This window comes from Clarias gariepinus, chromosome 15 (genome assembly GCF_024256425.1).
Source record: "Clarias gariepinus isolate MV-2021 ecotype Netherlands chromosome 15, CGAR_prim_01v2, whole genome shotgun sequence".
NCBI classification, from domain to species: domain Eukaryota; kingdom Metazoa; phylum Chordata; class Actinopteri; order Siluriformes; family Clariidae; genus Clarias; species Clarias gariepinus.
Genome location: NC_071114.1, coordinates 24,292,135 through 24,316,454, shown reverse-complemented (window position 1 = coordinate 24,316,454; position 24,320 = coordinate 24,292,135). Strand labels below are relative to the sequence as shown.

At 38.3% G+C, this 24,320-nt stretch overlaps 1 protein-coding gene across 19 annotated transcripts in view; it reads right to left on the bottom strand.

Moving 5' to 3' along the window:
• Positions 1 to 24,320, bottom strand: part of LOC128542760 (CLIP-associating protein 1-B-like) — a 70,198-nt gene that overhangs the window by 7,516 nt on the left and 38,362 nt on the right. For 4 of the 19 annotated variants that reach the window (XM_053512744.1, XM_053512743.1, XM_053512758.1 and 1 more), the window contains 24 exons: positions 24,163 to 24,298; positions 22,522 to 22,592; positions 22,385 to 22,444; positions 21,966 to 22,043; positions 21,714 to 21,881; positions 21,573 to 21,619; positions 21,290 to 21,460; positions 18,799 to 18,906; positions 17,947 to 17,985; positions 17,491 to 17,634; positions 15,042 to 15,149; positions 14,611 to 14,670; positions 12,706 to 12,809; positions 12,526 to 12,549; positions 11,550 to 11,794; positions 10,146 to 10,209; positions 9,725 to 9,888; positions 9,527 to 9,605; positions 8,198 to 8,341; positions 4,977 to 5,072; positions 3,725 to 3,871; positions 3,426 to 3,532; positions 2,388 to 2,504; positions 743 to 890 (listed from right to left, as the gene is read on the bottom strand). In XM_053512744.1, the coding sequence (XP_053368719.1) occupies positions 743 to 890; positions 2,388 to 2,504; positions 3,426 to 3,532; positions 3,725 to 3,871; positions 4,977 to 5,072; positions 8,198 to 8,341; positions 9,527 to 9,605; positions 9,725 to 9,888; positions 10,146 to 10,209; positions 11,550 to 11,794; positions 12,526 to 12,549; positions 12,706 to 12,809; positions 14,611 to 14,670; positions 15,042 to 15,149; positions 17,491 to 17,634; positions 17,947 to 17,985; positions 18,799 to 18,906; positions 21,290 to 21,460; positions 21,573 to 21,619; positions 21,714 to 21,881; positions 21,966 to 22,043; positions 22,385 to 22,444; positions 22,522 to 22,592; positions 24,163 to 24,298 (2,629 nt within the window). The remainder of the gene's footprint in view (positions 1 to 742; positions 891 to 2,387; positions 2,505 to 3,425; positions 3,533 to 3,724; positions 3,872 to 4,976; positions 5,073 to 8,197; positions 8,342 to 9,526; positions 9,606 to 9,724; positions 9,889 to 10,145; positions 10,210 to 11,549; positions 11,795 to 12,525; positions 12,550 to 12,705; positions 12,810 to 14,610; positions 14,671 to 15,041; positions 15,150 to 17,490; positions 17,635 to 17,946; positions 17,986 to 18,798; positions 18,907 to 21,289; positions 21,461 to 21,572; positions 21,620 to 21,713; positions 21,882 to 21,965; positions 22,044 to 22,384; positions 22,445 to 22,521; positions 22,593 to 24,162; positions 24,299 to 24,320) is intronic. The other 15 variants (XM_053512748.1, XM_053512747.1, XM_053512745.1 and 12 more) reach the window with 15 other exon arrangements.

Genomic DNA, 24,320 nt, shown 5'->3' with positions numbered 1-24,320 from the left:
ATTCACAAATGTCTGCGGTCATTTCTGTAAACATATAGCAAGTAGGATGCGTAACTCTTGAAGATCGACGGATAAATCGTCACCAGCACATCTGTGAGTGGGAACTGTTAACACAATCCTTCACAAACGCTGCTTTACTAGAACTTGGCTCACATCCCGTACAGCCTTGACCTCACTCCAAGCCATTTCCGAAAGTTGTTTAGGAGGCCAGCTTTTCAGACATGAAGCAGATTTTCAGCAGTTTCAGACATGGGGGTAAGTGCATTAGTGTTGCAGGGGAGTATATCGAAAAATTAAGTCTTATAACTCTGTTGTGTCCTTAAAAGTCCTGGTTTGATTTGAACACCCCATGAGTCTGACACATTAGTGTAGTAAGAGGTTAAATAGTAAAAAGCCTTGGCAAACCTCAGTTGCGTTTTGTGCACAGGGGTATGGTCATGCTGAAACCAACGTTTGGGCCTCTTAGTTCCAGTAATGGGAAATCTTTATAATATTCCATACAAAGTAATTTTATGTACTTTTATCCTTGGGTGCATAATTTTAGTAAAGGCTCAAATGCATATTATATCCAGGAATCCACATACTTTTGGTCATGTAGTGTACTGTATGTGATTTTTTTTTTCTTTCTTTCAGAATGATTAAGAAACTTGTATTTATTATGGAAGCAGAACTTAAGAGTGCAAAGTATCCAGTAAAATTTAGCCCAGTTTTTTTTTTTATTATAATGTAAAGTAAAACTCACAGCATCATCTTTCTTGGCGTCACGTTTGATTGGCTCGTAGCTGTCCTCCTGGCTGCGGAAGCTGAAGCTCTGAATGGCTTCAGTGACTCCTCGCAGAGAGCTGTAGAGCTCCTCCGAGTTCATGTTCTCTGTGTCGTATTCCAGCATGCTGCACACATATATATTTTTTTTTACATTGATGTAAAGTAACTGCTAGTAACACAATGGAGTGACAATAACAACACTACCCCTGCACACACATTAAGATAGTTACTAAATCATATGAGAAATATCCAGATCATTCTACTCCAAGGAATACACTACTCTTGGAAAAAATTTAATATAGTGTATGACAAAAAGAAAGGGCCAAAAATGTTTTACAAACATTTTGCTGCGCTTATGTTATTGTGGTCCTACAGTATCATTTTGACTGTATATTTTCTTGTCCCTGTACTGTATATCTACACTGATCTTATCATCAGTGCAAATCCCTCAAGCATAAATTATACATATTATACAACAATGTAATCTGATTAGACAAGGGGCACTCCATGAGTGCTGATAATAGATGGTAACAGCACTGGGACGTTTAACTATATGTATCACTCATCATTCAAACAATCATTAAATTACACTAGTTGCAGCATAGGTGAAAGTAGGTCGGTAGGATCAGCAGTACTTGACACATCTGATATCATCTTGAACAACACGCCTTAGTAATTGCTTTTAAGTCATTTAAAATTGCCTCTGAACTGTTTGTTTTGTTTACACCTGAGGCGAGCTATGCCGCACACCAACATCTAACAGAAGGTTAAATCCCAAATCCTTTCCGAACCCCTGTTTAAGAGCACTACTTGATGTGTGGAACAAGGGATCGTACATCCTTCATAGCCCACAAGCTTTCCATTAACCACTACTTGGTTTCCAACCCCAGAAACCCAGATTAAATGGATTTCCTAAAGTATAAATATAAAGTAATTCTTGTATCTTCTTTAGGATTTAAAAATACTTTTAGTTTCGCTGCATTCAAGCTAATTCTCCACTCAACAGTTAAAAAACAGTCTCAATCTCAGTTCTCTATACAGCTTTAGCTTTATCTGTCATCTCTATTAGACAGTAATTAAATGTGACTAGAAATGCACAGTTTAGTAAAACCATCTGCATATAAGACGTTCTGAATCGATTTAGCTCGCTTTGAGGAAACCCCTTGAGGACAGACTCTGTAAACATTAGACAAGTTGCTGAACATTTTGTTTAATGTGGTTTTGTAGTCTTGTCAACAGCTGTTAAATGATGCTTTAGTTTAATCTGCAGTCCTCATCCAGATGCAAAACTAAACAGAATGACAGAACAGAAACTCAAATAAAAAAAGGGTAAAATCCCCCCCCCCCCCCCCAAAAAAAAAGTTAAGTGTAGTATGATGGGGATTGATCAGACATCAAGAAACAAAAAAAACAAAACAGAAAGAAATGTAAGGTGAATAATACATTCGGAAAAAACTAAGAATGTTAAGTGCCTGGACATTGTGAAATATTCCTTCTCTAGGAACTCATAATAAATGCGATACAAGCGAACGGGTAATGAACAACAGCCTGTTTCTAAATGGGAAAGTGACTCCCCGTGACCTTTGACCCCACTCAGTGACCCCTAGACGGAAGGTCGTTACCTGAGCGAGGGGGCCCGGCGCCCAGGTCGGAGAGGGGGGGTACCAGGGCCAGAGGAAGGGGGAGTGAAGGGACACGGGGCCTTTGAAAGACCATTCGAACTCCAGCCCCATATACGACTGAGTCAGGAACAGGGGATGATGCAGGACGAAGGAAATAAACAAAGAGGAAGAGGAGAAAGAGAAGAAAGGAAAGGGAAAGTAGAGGAAACAGGCTTGCGTGTTAGAAGGTCAACTTATAATAAGAGGATTAGTATTGTTAAACAGTAGCAGGCATCCATAACCAAACATGGGATCGGCTCAATCATGTAGTGGCTTACATAAGTATTCACACCCCCCAAACTTTACCACATTTTGTAATGTTACAACCTGGAACTGAAACTTATCTATGAATAAATGTTAAGGCTCTACAGAGCATGGGTATTAATACATCTCAGGCAATGAGAAGGGGAGGTTTGAAGCTCTCTGGTCTGAGGAAAACCAAAATCAAAGTCTGGCTTTGTCAAAAAGCACTATGTTGGGTGAAAACCCATCACTCTGAATTCTCATAATGAAGTGTAGTCATGGTAGCTTCATGTTACATGTTTCATGTTACATGGTAGCTTCATGTTATCACTATTATCCGAGTCCACTTGCTTGCTTCTGTGACTAGTGCCCTCCATATCTGCTCACTCGCACTAATGGACAGACTCGTGTGTACTGTAAATTGTGTGTGGTTGTTGTGGTGCCATATTCATTCCATTTTCTAATAACTAATTTTATGACATATAGTCCCTTAAAATTCACCAGATTCTAACAGTACAAAATGTTTAGAAAAAAGGGGGTTAAAACTTGTGCAAAGGACAATATGTTACAGTTTTGGGAATATGTTTCAGAACCAAGCTGGGTAAAAATTGCATGCATATGACTGAAGGATTCTGCTTAGGCACAAAACATCTGATTTGGATTTCAGTTTTATTAAGTTTAAAGGTTTAATCTTATGTATATTGAAAAACCACAAAAATGATCCACATACTTCCAGAACGTTTTGTATTTTAATACCTGGGTGAGAGGCCTCCATGAGAGCAGTTTGTAGGGGATGTCAGGGGACTAGTACGGGAACCAGAGAGTCTTGAAGGTGTGCGGCTAACCGTGTTGCTCGGTGAACTCTAAGTAAAGACATAAATGTAAATTTAAAGTAATGAGAGAAATAAATGAGATTTGCAAATGATTTCTAATCTGCACTTCACTGTATAATGGGCTTTGGCATCTAATGTCGTGAAGGTTTTAATGACAATTTGTCCTTCCATCATCTCGGTATTAATTGTATGTTCAGTAGCAATGATATAACGTCAGTATACCGTGGCTGCAGCATTGCTGGAGTTCTTCAGGTGATTATGCAGGAGTTTGGTGGCTCCATCCTGAAAGGTTTTAGGCAGTGCTCCCAGCAACATTGTGAACTCTGGTGTGTTCAGCTCGAACAAGGAGATCAGCACAATCTGAGCAGCCTGCAATACAAGCAAAGTGCACAATGAGAAGAGGACTAAGAGAGACGTGAGCCATAGGAGAACGGGAAGTTGTTGTACAGCTGAGTAATCATGATACCTAAAGTGACGATATACAAATAGGAATGAGATTAGGTGGAAAAAACAATGTAAACTACCATATTAAAACAACTTGCACAAAAAACTTGAATCACTTGTTTCTGTATAGAAAAGTTGAGCTGGTCTCTTACAACATTGAGAATTTTTTAATCTGTTACACTTATATCAATATCAATTATTACTGTATATCAATGGCAAATTCTAATACAAAGTTCTTGATTCTGATTGGTCGGAAGATATAACAGCAATAGTCATTATCATTTACTTTTACATTTAGGCATTTGGCAGACGCTTTGATCCAGAGCGACTTACAAAAAGTGCTTTGAAGTTTCCGTCATTGGATCGATACTTACACTAAGTTACTATTTTACTAACCAAGTGCCATCAGTCAAACACAGTTGGGAAAAGGATTTTTCTACATAATTATTGTTTCTATAGTTAATAATAACAATAGAAAATACATCAAGTATCACACCATACTGTATAACAACATTGTACTTTAATCTTATGTAACATTGTATCTTTTTTTTAGTTCTCATACATCTTATACAAGTTATCAATTTACCTTTACATTAGTATAGCCTTCTGTCGCATAGATTATGTAACATCTTGTATTATTGTTCATATGTAATAAAAATATGTAACCACAGCCATTAAAGGAGAAAAAAGTGTTAAAAATATTGTGTTAGAAAGATCAGAAGAAATTGTTAGAGTCTGGATTTTCTGCAGAGGCATGCATGGTGTTTGAGCACATCATTCAAGTCCAAAGCCACAGAAACATTAGCTAGTAACAGGTTCCCAGCATTCCTAACCAGAGTAGGAATTAAACATCTTCAGATAGACATTTAAGAGATAATAAAGCTTTTATACATTCTTCCCACAGTCAATATGTTAAGAGTCCCAAATAAGAAGAGTTGAAGATTATCCAGAAGAACGGCTCCAGAGAGAGCACAAGCCAAGTGTGGTTTATGCGCCGGTCATGCAGGTTTAAAAGGGAAACTTTTACTACCTGCTTACATCTCTCCTCCAGGGTGCCCTCCACGGGGAGGGGGGTGAGTGAGCTGAGCCTCCCTGCCAGCTCCTCACTTACCCAGCTGTGCAGGGTCTGATACACACATACACACACAGTCAGAACAGCTGGGTACACATATTGTGCACTAACGCTCATGCGCTAATTGACGAGCCATACCACCTTTTGCGTACTATTTTTATTATCTTGGTTATAAAATATTATTTATAATATACGTTTTATGAAACAAAGTACTGTATGTTAATATATCAGTACGTGTATGAGCTCTAGTACAGATATTATTTGCTCTGTTTTTTTACAGGAGTGGGTTGGTTTTTTAAGAGCTACATAGGGGGATGTTTTATGTGATCTGGCAACTCTGGCGTCTATGCAAAAAGTCTGAGTGTGTGCATAATTTGCTCTGGAAGCATGCGTGTATATCAAAGCACTCATATATTAAAGCAAATTTCCCCATAAGAAATAATGGAAACTCTGATGATTTGTTCCACAACCCAAAAATATTCATATATGAAAATAATTCATACAAAAGATAAAGTAAAAATAAAACAAATGAACCTGCACTTTACCTTTGAAAAGAATCCAGACAGAGCAGTGTTTCCATTAGTGTGTGTTTGTGCGCACACACGCTTGTGTGTATTTGTAAAGCTGAAGTAAGATGAGAGAAGGAGGGAAGGGGCTACTGTGTAGGATGACTTTTACACACACACGCGTGCGTGCATACACAAAGACACACATACACATATACTGTACACAGACAATAACGAAAACTCTGCTCTGTTGGGAAACTAGATCTTTAACAAGGAACCTCTCTAATGACACTTGCTTTTGCTTTACAACAATGTTGTAATAAACAGTACACGCACACATCGATGTTGACTATATGACTGACGCAAGAGTCCAAGAAAAGTCAGGATTTTATTGTATTGTATTTTTTTTATTTAAAAGTTAAAAAAGCCCCTGAGAAACCCTGATATAAGTGATGGATCATTCTCAGCCCAGCAGTGACACTGACAGTGATGCCTGCTATGTGTCTGCTGTTATTAAAAAATAGATTAAAATCAGCCGTATTATGCACCCTAAAAGATGAGCTACACAGTGTGTATACAGTAAATATGTAACTGTACACAAGTGATTTTAAATTAGGTTTATAAAGTGCAAACAAGACGGACTCATTATCATTATGAAAAGCCTTCCAAACTCCACTGTAGACAAAGCATCACCCATCAAGGTATAAAAGATATGAGCTTCCATGCTGTCCAAGAATTCACATTTTCAATGATTGGGATGCCCAGTTGTCCAAAAAAGTGCATTTAAAATATGTTTTGTACATCTTTTTAAAAAAGTAATATTAAACTATTAAACTATTATACAAATATTGATGCTTCTTTTGCACATGTATTTTAGCGTATCTTCAAAATGTAACTGTAGCCTGAGTGTGTTAATTAACTAGAGTGTGGTTTGACAGATTGATTGTTGTTGTTAAGCGCTGTGGTAGTGAGGCATGGTTAAGCGTCAGCCCCAGATGGTGAGGAAAAAGGTTGAACTGGCAGGTAAAATGTGATGATTCCCACCTGTGTCTTATTACAGTACCTCCAAGCTACTTATCTGCATTTCTGTCTGCTTTCAGTGACTGCCATAATCGGAGAGGGAGAGAAAGAGAGATAGAGAAAGAGAGAGTGTGTAACGCATTATAGTACTTGGATTACTTTTTTGGTGTAACAAGTAGTCTAACGCGGTAGGTCCGCCATTTAAGTACTTAGTTATTTAGTTATATTTTCAAAAATGTGATCCGTTATTCAGACAATTTATGTAATTCGTGAGCCAGTCAGCAGTCATTCCCAATCGGTTATTGTGTGTGAAAGTCGTCATACAAGCCCCGTCCCCGATAACCCGCCCCCCCTGTTATTCCTGCTGTTATACCCTTATCTCGACTATGTGAGGACCGAAGCGTGGAAAGATGAAAACCTAATCACAGTGCCGAAACTCGCAGTGAATCATGATGAACCATACGTACGGCCACCGCGCGAAACCGCATAGCTGAGACAGGGGTTATTAGTAGTTAACAGATTATGGGCCAAACTTCGCTGAGTAATGATGGTAGAATAATTATAAAGGTCTTGACTAAAACAACATGCATGAGGAATCACAAAGGAGTTTTCATTTTCTGCAACGTAAAAGTACACTAATTACTAGTTACTTTTATCAGAAAGTAACGCTGTAATGTAACTGATTACCTTTTAATGGCAGTAAATTTGCATAATGTAATTAGTTACTTTAAAAAGTAACGTTCCCCAACACTGGCTATGTACTGTATTATAGTTCTCTTTGTGGAAAAAAAACAGGTCATTAATGAGTTAATTTCTGTGACATTTTCTGAGAACTGCAGACGTCTCTTTGACCCAAGGCCCAGCCGGATCCAGATGGCAAAACTGCGAGTTTGTTCAGCCTGAGTCTTCCTCTGTACATTTACTCACCAGGTTTTACAGCAATGCCAAAACCAGACACAGGAGGCAGGTGGAACTTTAGCAGAGCTCCTGGGACCTTCTTTCACTACATTCTCATGACTTCCATGTTTAAGCTCACGCTCCTTGGCATATGTTTTTGTCACTAGTGGTACTAGGACACAGGGGAGGAGTTCACGTCTTATCTGCTCTTTCTACCTGCGTTCTCTCTGTCTGCAGCACAGGCTCTAATAAAATATCTTAAAAGAGATGTCCTGGACATGTTTAAAAAAAAATTATAGCTGTGCAACCCCTTAGTTGTGAGAGGAAACATTATACATCACTACTGTACAAGAATAATAGCCAACCACATAAATACAACAATGTAAATATTATGACCAAAATAAACTTGCTAAAGCTTTTAGGTTAATAAACTTGATTATTGATAAAATCCACCTTTTTAAATAGATGCCATGAATTTTTCTTTATTATTAAAGGGCCTTAAAATTTCAACTGCAGCCCACAAATTATGTGTGTTAAAATGCAGAGACTAAAAGCTGCTTTATTATAACCAAGTTCAACTCCAATCCTTGTCTTCATGAAGCCACCCTGCAGACTACACATGGTGTCTGCTTACAACTGACGATTAGTGTGTGTAATTACAGCTGGGCGGCTGTGGTGCATCACAAGAGCTTTTGTGGTCGCTGTTAAAAAAAAAAAGTATAAGTGTTTTCTGAGAGATGAAGGAAAAACCCTCACTTTTCTGACATCTGAGCTCTTGGGTTCCGTCGTCCAGGTGATGATGCGGGAGACGGCTAGTCGCGTCTCACTGGAGTTCACAAAATCAGTGGGATCCATTTGTCTGGCCAGGGACTCGATATACTTCAGAATGGCCACCTTCACCTACACAACAGACACAACAGCGCAAAGCTGTTAGTAAGATACTTCCTTTTCTAAGGTACTGAACAATATGCTTTATGATTAAAATAGAGTGCAAGGTTATAGTTTCATACATGAGAATTTGATTTGTGAATGAATAATCTGATTTTCTGTTATTTATTTTCTGGACAATATTATCATTTACAGTATTGTGCAAAAGTCTTAAGCCACCCCAACTGTCTTATCTTTGGCATATTGGATGTATTAAATAAAGAAGGCAATGTTTTACTGTGACTGGCTGCAAAATATCCAAAGATACATTTTAAAAATATATTGTTTATGTAACAACCTTAGCAACAACCTCATTTCCCAGCTCGTCTGTTCCAACATCCGTCATATTAATAATGTTAATAATGTGCTAAAAAGGTCACACTAGAGCAAACAAGGTGCTGCATTATGACAGAATTCAATTATTGTTTTATGCTTGCGAGTGTTCATATATTGAGGATTTTACAATAGATTTAAAGATGGCTTATCCAATCAGATTTTAGTACTGATATTATAGAGTGCCAGCCCCAAGCCCAGATAAAATGGGAGGGTTGTGTCAGGAAGGGCATCCGGTGTAAAACCTGAGCCGTAGTTGTGTTTGTGCTGTTGTTCCGATCAGTTGGTTAGCTGTGGTGACCCTTCCATGGGAGTAACAACAATTATACCATATTATAACACAACAATTATTATATTATAATAAGGACTTTTGATTGTGCAGAATAACAGAACACAGTTATAAGAGTAAGAACTATCTGTGTTTCTTTATATGATCCTCTTCTACACTAATGCATGTATCCCAGCGTTTCATTGGTGCTTGGATACCATCAAGGTAAAAGTTTTCTAAAATGCTGGTCTCATATCTCCTTTAAAGGCCCAAACATGTGGAAATGGCTTGGATAGAGGCCAGGACTGTACAGGAAGGTGACAATAACTCCCAGCCGAGTTCTTGTACTGTGCAAGTGGTGTTCATGAATGATTGTGTGTACAGTTCCGGGAGACAGATGCATCTCTTCTGCAGTTTGGTGGCACGTTATCCATCAATAGCAATTTTCAACTATGAGGCGCCTGAGCCACTTTTTTTGTTTGTGAGTTTATTTTTAACTAAATAAAGTTAAGGTGTAGGAATGATTATATTTTGAGGAGAAAACGTAGTAAACCAACCTTAAGGTTTGGAGTTTGTGTCTGATCAACAATGAAGCGCATTAAGATGTTGAACTGCTGATCATACGGAAAAGAATCCCTGTAAAATAAAAAGAGAACACATTTACATGAAGGACACTTATTATAACGGGAATAAAAATAAGGCATGCAAATACAATAAATAAATAAATGTACAATCAAACTGTGCTTGTTTCATACCGGGTGACATCGAGAGCTTTCTGCACTTTGGCCTGCACCGAACCCAGCAAATCAGCGCCCATCTTCTTCAACAGCTGTGTGAGGAGCACAAAGAGCCAGTCCTGCAAATCCTCTCTGTGCAGCACGATGAAGTCCACAAGCGTTTCCAGGAACATGCTAAACACCTAACAGCATAACCATTTTAAGCATTTAGGACACACAATGTTTAATATAACGTATTTATGTATTTGCAATGACTTGAATAAACCCAGAAGGAAATCTCTTACTCTCTGATGCAGTAATCCACACCAAGGCAAGGCCGTGCAACAACATAAAAAAATGTTAGTATCACAAACCACACTACACAAATCACATTACAGGAGTTTTATACTCATGCCATTCACCAGGATTTATAAATGATGACTTAATTAAAGCGACTCACCTTGCTGTGAGGGTCGGCAAACATCCTAGTGAAAATCTCACACAGCCTCTTGAGCTCCACACGGCTGAAAGCCAAAAAAAGAGAGAGACATCCAAAATATTAATCATTCAGGGAGAATCGACATTCCATCATTGTACTGATGTACTGTTTCTTCATCTATATTATTTTGACAGCTTTACAAGACAGGAATGGACGCTGAATAGCTTTGTGTGTGACAAGTAAATTTTTTTAATCTCTCTCTCTCTCATTGTCTATATTGCTTTATCCTGCATACATGGTCACAAAGGCACCTGGCACTTATCCAGGAGACTTACGGCACAAGGCGAGGTACACCCTGGAAGGGGTGAGGGGAGCCAATCCATCGCAGGGCACACACATACACACATTCTCATGCACACACTACAGGCAATTTGGGAACGCCTAATCTGCATGTCTTTGGACTGTGGGAGAAAACCGGAGGAAACCCACCATGAAAACCGGAGGAAACCCACCAAGGGGTAAAAACACACAAACTCCATGGACACAGGCCTGAGGTGGAAATCAAACCCAGACCATGGAGCTGCAAGGATTTGAGACACCATAAAAACAAATAAATAAAAATAAAAATAAATGAGAATTTGGATTCATTAACCATTCAAATGCAGTTTTACTGCAGCTAAGAGTCTCATCACCGCACTATGATTTAGGTTTTCTGTAAATGTCGGTGTTACACCTTCATTCATGAGAAATTTTATCACAAGTTCTGGTTCTAGTTGAATGCCTCTAGTATCTAAAAAAAGAAATGTACCTTTTTTTTAATAGTATTATCAGAAACCAAATCTAAAATGAGTAAACATATCTTTCAGTTCTAATTTTAAGCCGGAGATAGTCATGTTTTATTAGTGGAAACTTCTGCCAATTTCAAGAATTCATTTCCAGAAAGACTGCTAATAGATTTTACGCACTCCTAGAGCACAATAGGGGGTCGACATAAATTAGTGTTTTACGTCCTACGTCCTGTGCCCTTTAATAAACTTGCTTTATGATTAAGTTTTCATGTGTCTCTTGTGTCTCTGTAGCTAGGAGTCTAAAACTTTCCTGTTCCAGCTAAGGCATACATTCTGGCACCTCTGTAGGTTTATTTGAAAGGAGGAAAATAAGCACATAATGGAAAAAGCTAATTAGATTCTAATTATGCTTGCATGTGTATAAAATATAGATCTGTATTGGGAGGGATTTGAGGCTATCACCTTGGAGTTTAATCTGTTTTAAATTCCACATGGGTGTAATGTGGATATTTCCTTTGAGGATATAAAGAAGCCTGTGAATGAGGTCATTATTTCAGTTACATGTGATACACATCTAATCTATCTACTGCTGTATTTGCAGCCTGAATTCTCGAAACTAAATTAAAACAAAACTCACCTGAGGGTTCTTTGGCTCTTCAGAAGGTTCTGGAGGCTAATCAGACCTTCTTTCCTCTCGGACCAGTTGGAACTGGCGCAGTGGTTTAGGATCTCGGCTACGTCCTCCGTCTGACGCATGTAGTGCGGCACTCCTCCGTTTCGCGAGCTATAGGAGAGCTCTGAACACGCGCTGGAGGCATCGCTGTTAGCATCGTCGTCCGAGTACATGCCTTGAGATTCGTACCAACGCCTTACAGGCCTCCGCTAATCATCAGATAAAACAAAAAGCACAGCAAGACTCAGGACTTATAATAATGCGGTTATATTTGGTGTTAGTGCTAGAGCACTAGGAATGCAGCTGTTTTTCTAAAGATCTATGCGGATAAGGGCATGCAGTGGGTCAGCAACTATCGTCATGAATCTCTGGAAGCTGCTACTATACTACATGACTTCAAACTATTTCAGTTCAAAGTAATATGTATATTATATTACTTATATAATATACATATACATATATTTAATATGTATATTACTTATATATGCATATATAAGTATACCACAGCAGCGTTGAGTTCTCGAATCTGACTGATTAGAGGATGGTGAGTATGTTATGTAATAAAACAGCGGTTTTACAGCGTGTATAACATAAAATAATAACAAAAGTTAACTTGTTTCCATGATGTTGAATAACACCAACTGTAACTATAGAAAAGATAAAAAGTCTTGCATGTCCTGCTAAAAAAACACTGCAAATTGCTGTGGTATAAGAAGAATAAAACATGCAATTGCTATACATGCTGTTATTGGAAAATAGTTAACCTCTGTAAAGTATTAGTAATTACGCCATCGCAGTGTTGATTACTTTCCTGTAACAGCATGCAGTAAAATATTTTTTTTAGCTGTCTTAGCAATGTCTATCTGTAATGGACTCTAGAAATTATGAAGATGAGATGAGGGGATGACACGAGTTAATTGCCGATTAAAACAAAACAAACCTTATTCCTGGAGTCTCCTAATAGCTGATGAGGTTTAAGACAGCCAGAGAGGGAAAAGCAAAGACAGTGACATGTCAGGATTTTTCGGTTCATAATTCCCACACACTTCTGGTGTTAACCGCTACAGGTCAGCCATTTAGCTACGTTACAAACAAAGCTAAGCAACAAATGCAATCTCACCAGAGCATCAGCCACAGCCGCCTCCACCTCCATGCCTGTGTTCAGGATGCGCATGGCATTGACTGAAGCAGAGATCCGTGCCTGATGGATCAGCCCGAAACGATCTGAGGATAGAGACAGCCAAAATTCTGTTTATTTATTCTTTAACATAATCTTTAAATGGGCAGTTTATAATTTTAGGGATCTGATCCAACTGGGATTTAAACCAGACCCATGGTGAACCCCTAACAAGACCCTCCCTCTAAAAAAACACAATCAAAACGCCCCCTCTTTTATGCTGCTTCAAATGATCTCGTTTCTCTAAAACTTTCAACCAGAAGCCTAAAATGATAAATGCCTACTTCGGAATTTTTTTTTTCTAAGGTAGCTTTATAATGTTATGCTAATTATTATAAAATTTGTAACACCTTTAAATCAATAATTTACATCGATTAACAGCAACATCAAATATCACACAAAACATAAAAAAACAACAGAAAAACACAAATATTAATCACCATACAAAATAAAAAAAAGATGTACTGTAACATAAAAATGGTACAATGATACAAATAAAAACATAAAGTCCAAGGCACAAAATACAAATGTAATGTTTTACACCAGAGTCAGCGTATCTACTTCTAATGATGTACAGTAATAGTAAGCTTTAAAGTAGAGCTTTGTAACAAAAACGTCAAAAGAGTTGTATAACAACATACAGTATTATAGCATTGATAACTGTACCATATTAATAGCTGTACAGTACAAAGAATATGGTCATGATCATATTTTGATGAACACCAATGCTTTTACCATGAATCTGGCAAATCTGCAAAAAGAATTTAGCACCACATTAATTAAAAACTAGTTATAAATCAATATCAATATCTTAAAAATCAATATCTTAGATGATTTTAATTGCATTTTTGTTTCAGTTTTGGAAAAAGTCAAAGAAAATTATTTAGAAAGATTTAAAAAGCCTCTACTTTAAACCTCTAAAAATGAGAAAATAAATTATACAACCAGTAACGATAAATAAAAATATATACCCAGTGACACATAAAATAATAATAATAATAATAAATCAATAACTAAATCAACTGAATTCCATAATGACAATAAGCAAACATTATAAAAAATATAAAAAGCATAAACGAAACAATACGCAAATCAACAGAGGAAAAAATCACAGACTTCACACCTCGCTCAAACTGCCAGCTATCATAAAACCATAATTAGGCAATTTATAAATTTGTAGAAGCGTGTAAGTCAAACCGGGACCTGTGATAAAATTTCTTGTGATTGAAGCTGTGAAATCAACTGTCATTTAAAGGAGACTTCAAACACATTACGGTGATGAGACTCTTAGCTGCAGTAAAACATTAAATGGTGCAAAGATTTAAAAAAAGTCTTTCCCGTGAACATTCAGTAAGTGAAACGCCTGATTCTTTAAAATCGATCGATATCTTGTCAACAACTTGCGGAAGAGGTGCATTAGACTAGTCTGATCATGAGTCTGGTGTACTGAAAAAACTTTCTACCTTGATGGTACCCAAGCACAAGTGAAACACTGAGATAAGTGCATTAGTGTAGCAGAAGATTATATAGAGAAATAAATGGAGTTTTTCCTAACTGTGTTCTGTTATTCTGCACAATCAGAAGTCTCGGATTGATTCGAACATGCGTTATATAATTAATAGGGCAGTGACGGCTCAAACGGTGGCTTAAGACTGTGGGTTACTGATCAGAAGGCACCGCCAAGTTGCCGCTGTTTTCTGTTATTCTGCACAATCAAAAGTCCTGGTTTGACTTGAACACCTTTTGTATTAATTTGACAAGGGCTTCAGGCTGAGGTGTAAGGTGTGAAATGTGTGAATGTGTGCTCTTTGGTTCCCCCGTGAGTTCGGCCATCATGCCAGTGGTCACCTGTTTGCAGGGCGTCGCCGCCTGTCAGGGCACTGGTGGAGCGTGACTGGCGCCGAGACACTAGACAAATACAGGCCAGATCACTTGGTGGTTTTAATTATACAAACACACATTACATTCTAGCGAAACAAGACTTAAGGGATGGAGTAAAACATTTCTATGAAGTTCAGCGTTTATTGTTATAGCATGCAGGTAAGTAAGAAGGTAAAGAGTTGACGGAGAACACGGGAAGCTAGAGCTGTTTGAAGGCCTTGCTTACTCACACACACAAACTTTTAGAAATGTTTTTGTCAATTAGTCCTGCCACTATTTATAGACTCTGCTCTGATTATGCATAAAAATGTTTTTATCTAGTTTAAAGTGAATATGCAATTTAACATGCAAATTCAATTATCATTATCATTACTTGTGTGTGCGCGTGTGTGACTCACCAAGGGGAGTAAAACTCCGTGCAGGACTTGTGTCTCTGCTGCTCTCCCTGCTTGTGTCACGACTGCAACCCTGACTCATACTGGGCCGTGGGATACGACTCCCCCGCACTACCAGCCCCCATACACACACACACACACACACACACATATATACACACACACATGTCCAAGCAGAGGGAAAGAGAGGAAAATAAGACAGATAAGACACAAGAAAAGGAAGTTAGAGGGAGGTTAAGTGGTTACAGACGAGAAAAGGAAGGAATGAATAGTAAAGCGGATGCAATGGATTTGTTTCTTGTATCTTCGGCTGTGATCATAAAGACACGCTTATACTCATCCCAGGACTCTTATTCCCACTCTGCTCATACTCAACAAACTTACACTGTTTATAAACACTTTGTTAGACCTGAACACTGTAATGATTTGTAATCACACTATAAAAGAGGAAGAGTTCAATTTTGCGTCAGCTTCTTCTCAAGGTTTCTTCCTCATTAGGTCTCGGGGAGTTTTTCCTTGCCATTGTCACCACTGGCTTGCTCGTTCCGCATGTTTATCTGTATCTGGATTTCTGTAAAGTACTGTAGCTCTATGACAGTGTATTATAAAACAAATGGTATAAAATTGATTTGAATTGATTTGAACAAAACAAATAGTTCCTCCAAAGCTGAAATATTTTTGAATTAGGCAACTTTTGGAACTGTTGATGTACAGTATTCAAGCTTATTCTGCCTTAAAATAAAATGCCTATACAGATAACACACCTTAAATAGGATTAAAAAAAATTCACATTTTTTATCAAATAAAAACAAAAAAGATTAGCTATAAATAATATACAGGATTTAGAGCGATAACAAGTAAGCAAAAAGAAGCACAGGCTTCACAATTTCAAGAAATCTGCTGTTACTTTTTTCAGTAATGTATTCAACAGGTACAAAAACAGATATAAAGTGCTGTTGTCAAAGGTCTATAGTGTAATAATGATGTGGTTTACACTTCTCCTGCTGAATGAATAGAATGAATTATTGAAATATCTCTACTGCTAAATCTTCCTCTTCTTAGCCTTTTGACTCTTTCGACCACAGAGAATCATCTGGCTTCACCTAAACCTATTCTCTGGGTCCTCTTCTCTCACACCAACTACCTTTTTACACTCTAGTTTGGTCTGGACCATTGGTCCCAAGTAGTCTTCTGGAAGAAAGTATTCACTACTGCCATTTCCATCCCTTTTTGCAAACTTTACCACCATCTGTCCTTCTGCGTTCCTGTCCTGAAGACCAAACCTGCCCATCACATTCTCATCACGTCTGTCTGGCCCTTCGCCATTAATCAGTTAAATATGAGAGGTCACTAAAAAGTATTGTACGACCTGTACTTGTGTGAGCTTTTATATCAATGCAGTAATAAACAAGGTCATTCAATATAAGTTTTCCTTATTACATCAACAATTATCTTCTATCCCTCTCGTACAGTTCAAGCCTAATTTTAATAATGGCATTCTCTTTGTTCACATCGATGTCATGGAGATAGTGTTGCCTCTGTAAGACCCCTGACATCCCTGGGTCATGTTTCAAAATCTTCGAGCTGAAACAGAATTTATTTTGCTATCAGTTTGAGCTTAGGCTGCTTTTATTTACACAAGCATTTAGTCCATTTGAATTGAACCCCGTTGTGTTTTCCATCTTTGTACCAGACTTACTATACTTAAGTCAAAGTTAAAAAGAATTGATCTGACAGAATTGTGGGATTTTCTTGATCTAGGTACTAATAAACTCTAGAGCATTTTACCTGCAGTAAGAACACAGTTCGACTCTGAATAGACCTGCTTACAGGACGTGAACAAACAAGGCATGGCTTTGGGTTGCATAATTTTTGAAAGCTGTTAAACTTAGTTGCAAGTCAACGACAAACTGAGGCAAAAAACAAAGCTGTATGACTGCAAAAAGTTACAATTTCTGGGATCAATCAATCAATCAATCAATCAATCAATCAAACAAACAAACGAAGGGTTTGACAGCAAAACAAAACAAATGGCATTTTCTGATGTTCAATCATTTGGGCGAAGCTTTGGACTATCACTAGCATCATGATCCATTTAAAAATTTATGAAAATAATACGTCTAAAAGAATATTAAGCAGCAAGATAATGCTACAACACTCAACACTGTCTTACAAGAGAGATGAGACAAACATGCTTTGTGTGTGGGAAGCTCTTACATTTGGCATATGTCTATTAATCCTGTCCAATCAGGATTTCTGAGTTTTATTGTATTGTATATTCCTTAAGGCACCACTGATGTATTTGGTTAGTTTTTGCCCAATCGGACCTTATCTGGGGCATCCCTGTACTATGGTACGGTGCTGTGAATCATACAAAATTCACACTGATACGACCAACACAATTTCGACATAAAATTGTGGCATTGTGTGTGCGGCATGGTGTTTCTCTCACCCTGGCCGGAGCGACCGGGACTGCTTTCTCGGCTGCAACCCTGACTTCGTGGTATCCTACTGCGTTTCTCTGCAGGGGTCACAGAAGACGTTTTGCCATAGGATTGACCAATAAGCTTTCCAGGGGAACTGGAACGACTCCCAGCTAAACACACACACACACACACACACACACACACACACACACACACACACACACACACACAGAGTTAGAAAGTGAAAGAGTATTCTTATCCATCTTATAGTAATATAGTATGACAACACACAAACAGTATAAAACGTTATGACATGCAGGAACACCATTACAAAGGAAGTCATAAAACATAAACAGAAATTAAACAAATTCAACAGTGATGTACATCAACATCACGATAAATGAAACTAAAAAGGGAGGAATTGTACATTTGGGTGGTTGGGGGGTGACATCATGCTGTAGTGGGCAGAAAGTTTGCTGTACCGTGGGTCTTAACACTGGCTTGGTTTGCTGATCTGGATCCTTATGTATGAGCAGCACGCAGGGCAGCGAAGGGCATCCAGTTACATAATGACAATGAAACTGTATTACCCAACATGCACTGGGCATGTCAATACATTTGCTTGTACCACAGCACTGGTAAATGCCTAATTTTTGTTGATTAGAAGCTCAGACAAAGGTGCAAAGCGAATATTAACGCGTTATTTTAAATACATTGCTTTTTTATAGTAAGAATTTTTAAAACTATTTTCTAGTGACACGATTTGTAACAATGGGGGTAAAACGGCAATATTACTTTTCCTGCCATGGTAAAATCTTCAAGAAAAGATGCTGGTAAAGGAACAGTTTATAGCTGCTATAACATAAACAGCTTCAACATCATAGGATGTTGCATAGCAATAAATGTGACGATTAATGCATAAAAGGTAAATGTTTATTCATTTTAAAAAATGCTGTGGTAGAAGAAGAATAAAATACTCTGTTATATGCTGTTACAGGAAAATAACCAACGTAACCGTAGCAACAGTAACTCTACTTTGTGCCATTGATTATTTTCCTAAGCAGCACATTCAATAGTGTTTTATTCCTTACATTAATCATCTTTGATTGTTGCCATGGGCAACAATCCCAAGCATGCTTCTGTTTTATGATGAAACAGAGAAAGAGCATCATATTTTTTTTAAGAATCTTAAATTATTCTGTATTTGTGGATAATGCATTTAAATTCATCCAGTAATTTAACCGTTACATGGCCTGTAAGGATTTTCTTATGACCACTAAAAACGAATAACAAATATGCAAAAATTCTTCAGGGAATGCGATATGAAAACTCACGTTGCGACTGCGACACCACTTTTGCTCGGCTCCGCCCCCTACTATCTGTAACAGAGACTCCGCCTCCGACGCTGCTGCCTGAACTCTGTCTCCGTGTACGCACCCGGCCTAGAGACATAAAAACAAAGCAGCAGTGGATAACATGCATAAATAAGACAAACAAGTTTAGATAACTTTTAGAAAAATGTGGGATTATAATAAAATGAAAAATGCACAGACGATGGAATCATCTTCTAGACAGAAATACACTCGTGCTTATAAAAACAGTTTCACAAGACACATAAGGCAACATGACTAAACTGAAAAAATGCTAAAAACTGATACACCACAAAACTTACCTCTTAAAAAAAAAAAAAAAGCCCTAAATTACCACTGTGCCACTTTTGCATACCTTTACACCATGCAGTTTTTAAAAAGATGTCAAAACTTTTGAAGTTTTGACATCTTTATAATTTAATCATTTAATAATAATTTAATTATATTTAATTCTAATTATTAATAATTTAATCATTATCCTACTATAATTAAATAACCTAATACTAAAATAAACTATCATTTCCTTTGTAATCAGACTACATGTCACCCATCCGGAGAATTAAGAAGCAGTGATGTTATAGCAGACGGTGTTTCCTCATACCACTAGGATATCTGGTCTGAAACAATTAATTCACATTTTTTTAAAGTTAATCTACTGAACATTTTAATTCTAAAGTTAAAGTACACAGTACTGAATTTGTTTTAAATAACCCAGTTTATATTCTCGCTGTGCTTGGTGGGTTTCCTCCGGGTACTCCGGTTTCCTCCCACAGTGAGAAAAGACATGCAATAACTCGTTTTCCAAATTTCCCATAGTGTGTGAATGACTGTGTGACTGACTGTGTGTGTGAACCAGCATACGATATGCTGGCAAATAATCGTATACCTACAAATAAATATACTATAAAGTATGTGGTACATGTAACTGAAGACATCAGGTTGAGCGTAATCCCAGGCTGGTAGATGTTTTCTCCCCAGTCATATTCTTCCTGCTTTTCTAACAATGGATTTAATGGTGCTCCATAGAATGTTCAAAGCTCAGGATGATTTTTGATAACTAAACTTTATCAAGACTGTAGCAGTTTTGATAGCACGGTTATCCGCCTATAAGCCTTCTTGGTCTTGGTTAGGTAAGTTCTCAAACAACCTCTGAGGCCTCAAGCGTATTTATACTGATATCCTGTGGCTTCTTAAATGCAGAGATTTTTTTAACAGAGCCGAGTATTCTTTCTGTAAACACTCATGCTTCATGCCCTAAAAAAGCTATCTGCTACAAAATCGAAAAAATGCACTTTACACTTTTAAATGATTAACCACTCCCGTTATAAAAATATAATAAAAAAAAATCTAAGACACTCCAGTAAAGTCAATTTGAAGATACCGGTCCGACATCATGCAGATGATCCATGCAGACTTATTAATCACAGCATATCAAACACAGCTTTTAAACAACATCTTATCAATCACTAAATATCAATTACCATTTATAAACCACATCTTATCATTTATAGCTTATCAATCACAGAGATGCCCAGGTCTAACAAACCTGATTCATCTGATTTTTAGCTTCAGGTACAAATAACAAGTGAATAAATCAGATGTGAATCAAATGAAATAACTGAGCTGGGCTTCCCTGAATCTTCAGTACACAGGGACTAGGACAGGATGAGAGACAGGGAGGACTAGACACAAACCCCAACTCTAAACACACACACACACACACACACACACACAGAAACCTTACCCTCCACATTACCAGGAGTTGCATCTTAGGTAAATAAAAGCAGGAGACCAAAAGAAAGGCAGAATATTTGTTTTAATTATTAGTGCTATTCATTGTTTTTTAAACTTCAATTATAGTTGCTATTAAATGATACATAAAAGAATACAAATCAAAAGTTAATGGTTGTATTTTAAGAGGAAAATATAAAGCAAAACACCCTAAAACCAGAAAAAAATTTGCACTTATCCTGCATTAAACCCAATCAATACAGGGCAAGCAGCACAAGTATGGACAAGAAACTAATTTTACACATTTTTCCACCAAAATCACTGCCACTGTGTCTACAATTTGTTCCTTTTTTGCATTTTCCAGATTAGTAGTTCAAAACCCAGTCCGCCCCAAACCACGGTTTGGATAATGTCATACAGACATACTTATGTAGTTTCTGAAACTCTATGACATGTACTGAGCTCCAATAAAAAACTAAAGAAGCAAGTGTTGGACACTAAACATGTCTTGGCTGATTGACTATGTTGAATACGTGGGATTGTGCCAACCTTTAGATTTGAGCCAATGAGCCAAATCAATAGGTTCATATTAGAGCAGAAGAGAAAAGTGCCCCCTAAAAATAAAATACTGCACTGCAATCATTTTTTTAAACCACAGAACCCACTTTAACTTCCTCTGTTAATGATGCAACCTTTCATTTTCCAAGTGCAGATGTAACGTTACCTAGCGAGGCGTAGGAGCCAGGTGGCAGTGCACCAGCAGAGCTAAACTGAGCAGCAGCGGGTACTTTGGGCATTCGGGACTTGGCGGTGGCAGCAGCGTTGACATCAACATCGCTGCGTGATCGCTGCAGCGAGACAGGTGTGGAGGAAACTTTAGCGCTCACCACTTTACCTGAGAGACAGAGCTACAGTTAGACACTAATAGTCATTACTATATGCAACTTAATAAAGGCCTAGGAAATACAATTCAGTCACATGAATAAAAACAAATGGCATAGACTTACTTCTGGTTACGCTGCTTACTACAGGTGCTTTAGCAGACTGCGGACGACTACAAGAAAGAGAAATAAAAAACAGAAAAGGGAAGCATTTAATTTCTTTAAGAAAAATCAAGTGCAGATAGCTAAGCTTGATCCTTGTCTTACTTGAGGCTCTCTTGAGAGCTGGAGGAGGAGCGATCGGATTGCGGGAGAGACATCACGCTGTCCGAGCTCTTCAGATGTGACTGCAGAGCTTTCTGATAGGTCTGCTCGAGGGCCTGAAACAGTTGCTCCGCCTCCTTACTGAAGTGGCCATGGAATCCCCAATAACACCTACATAATATGAGACCAGAATATTCGAATCAAGCTCATGATTTTCATACACAGACTCTAAGAGAAAAAGCCAAATGCACTTACTTTCTGGCGACGGATCTGGCTTCTGAGTCAGCATCGTGGACTCCTTTCTTAATGGTATCCATCAGAACAGCTACATGCCTGAAATGACACACCAGACATTCAGGGCTGAAGGAAGCTCTCGTGCAAGCAGATCCAAAATCAATATTTGGGTCTCTCTGCTCTCCTATAGAAACCACACATGCGCTTTTATTAACCACTCTCAATCATGATACAATCCTGTGCTCACAGGAAGTCTGACAGAAGCCCATGTGGCAACCACGACGAGACCACAAGGGATAATGATCAAGGACATGACCTCTGTGTGAGGATGTGTGTGCCAGTTAATATGTGGGGATCATCCTGAATAGGAAAGCGTTGTCACTGTAAGTTTAAATAAATTATGTTAAAAAAGGGCTTTATGAAAAATTAAACAGTCCTACCTGTCCAGGCAGCTCGTCTGCCACTCCTGGAGTAAAAGGTCTAAAAACTCATAACAGCGCCTGAGAAGGTATAAAAAGATTAGACTAGTCTGTCAACACGTTATCTATTCAGCACTAGAAAATGTCGATGGCCTTACCGCCGGACAGCCACGGATTTGGACGTGCAGTTGCTGGTAATGATGGGAATAAGCCGAGGATAGTGTGTGTGCTGTGGGAGACAAACACATTGATGGGTTTAAAACATAAAAATAAGCAAACAATGCACGTGTCAGGCAAGGGTATTATTTTCTATTTAAAATATAATACATTTAAAAGGGGGATTTAGTAAGATTTAAAGCAGCAGCTTGTAATTCGCCTGAGCAGCAAGTTGGAGATGCTATTAAAGTAATACAAGCCTTTCTTTTGCCTTAAATGACTCAACCCTCTGATTTAAAACTACGGATGACTCATGAGCTGTGTTTTAGGCTGCAATCCTTTTGTGGCCGTTAAAGTGCAAAGGTGAAAAAAATTACGCAGATCCATTGCATGGAAACAGTGTGAACCATATTTTTAGGTATCTTCAAAGAAACTATAATTATAAATGTTACTCCAGGGATTCAGTCTCACAAGCTTCTGGTGACAAATCCTGATCTATCAGATCCCCAGGCCATAATGTGGCCCTGACCTATCAGTTTCCACGGTCCATTATACTGTATAGCCCTAAGCTACCAGTTTTCCTTGTCCATTACTGTATATAGTCCTGATTTACCAAGTCTCCTTGTGCATTATATAGTCCTTATCCACCAGTTCTCCATCTATTATATAGCCCTGATCTACCATTTCTCCTGTCCATTGTATAGCTCTAACCTACAGTATTACGTCCCCTTGTACATTATTTAGCTCTGATCTACCAGTTCCCCTTGTCCATTATATAGCCCGAACCAACCAGTTCCCCCATCTGGGATGTAGACCTGACCTACCAGTTTCCTTTGCCCATTATAATGTCCTGACCTACCAGTTCCCCCATCAATTATATAGCCCTGATCACCCATGTCCCCTTGCCCACTATATAGTCCTGGTCTACCAGTCCTCCTTTCTATTACATAGCACTGATCTACCAGTTCCCCTGTCCATTATATACCCCTGATCCTGTTTCCCTTGCCCATTATATAGCTCTGATCTACCATTTCCCTTACCCATTAAATAGCCTTGATCTACCAGTTTACTTGCCCATTATATAGCTCTAATCTACCAACTCTTCTGTCCATTATAAAGATGCCTACCAGTTCCCCTGTCCGTTATAAAGCCCTGAGCTCCCATGTCCCCTTGCCCACTATAAAGTCTTGATCTACCACTTCTCCTGTCCATTATATAGCCCTGCTTTACCAATTCCCCAGTCTATTATAAAGCCTTGTCATACATTCTGACTGGTTTCAGTTTTCCGACATCCATTATATACCCCTGATCTACCAGTTCTCCCTGTCTATTATAAAAACCTGGCCTACCTGTACCCCCTGTGTATTACAAAACTCTGATCTACCTGTCCTCCGCAACCATTATAAAGCTCTGATCTACCATTTCATCTGTCTATCTGCTATTAATTCTCTATGAGCGGCAGTATTTAAGCAGAAGCATCAATGATGCTACAACACAAGGCCAGGGTGCTGGCATAGACATAACGCTCTGATCAATGTAATTGATTTTCTGTTGTTTCTGCACAAGACATGCAGCAAATCTGGTCTTTAACGACATGGGATGAGCCAGCATGACAGCAGACAACATCATAAATATGCACTCACTCGTATAATAAAGCGGATGGCTGCTATGCCAGATGTGGCCATCACTTTAGCGCTGTTAGGGACGAGATTGAGCAACGTGGGCATGATGGACTCAGCTCCATGGTCAAACTTATTACCTAGCAAAGATGACAGATGTCTAGAGAGAGAGAGAGAGAGAG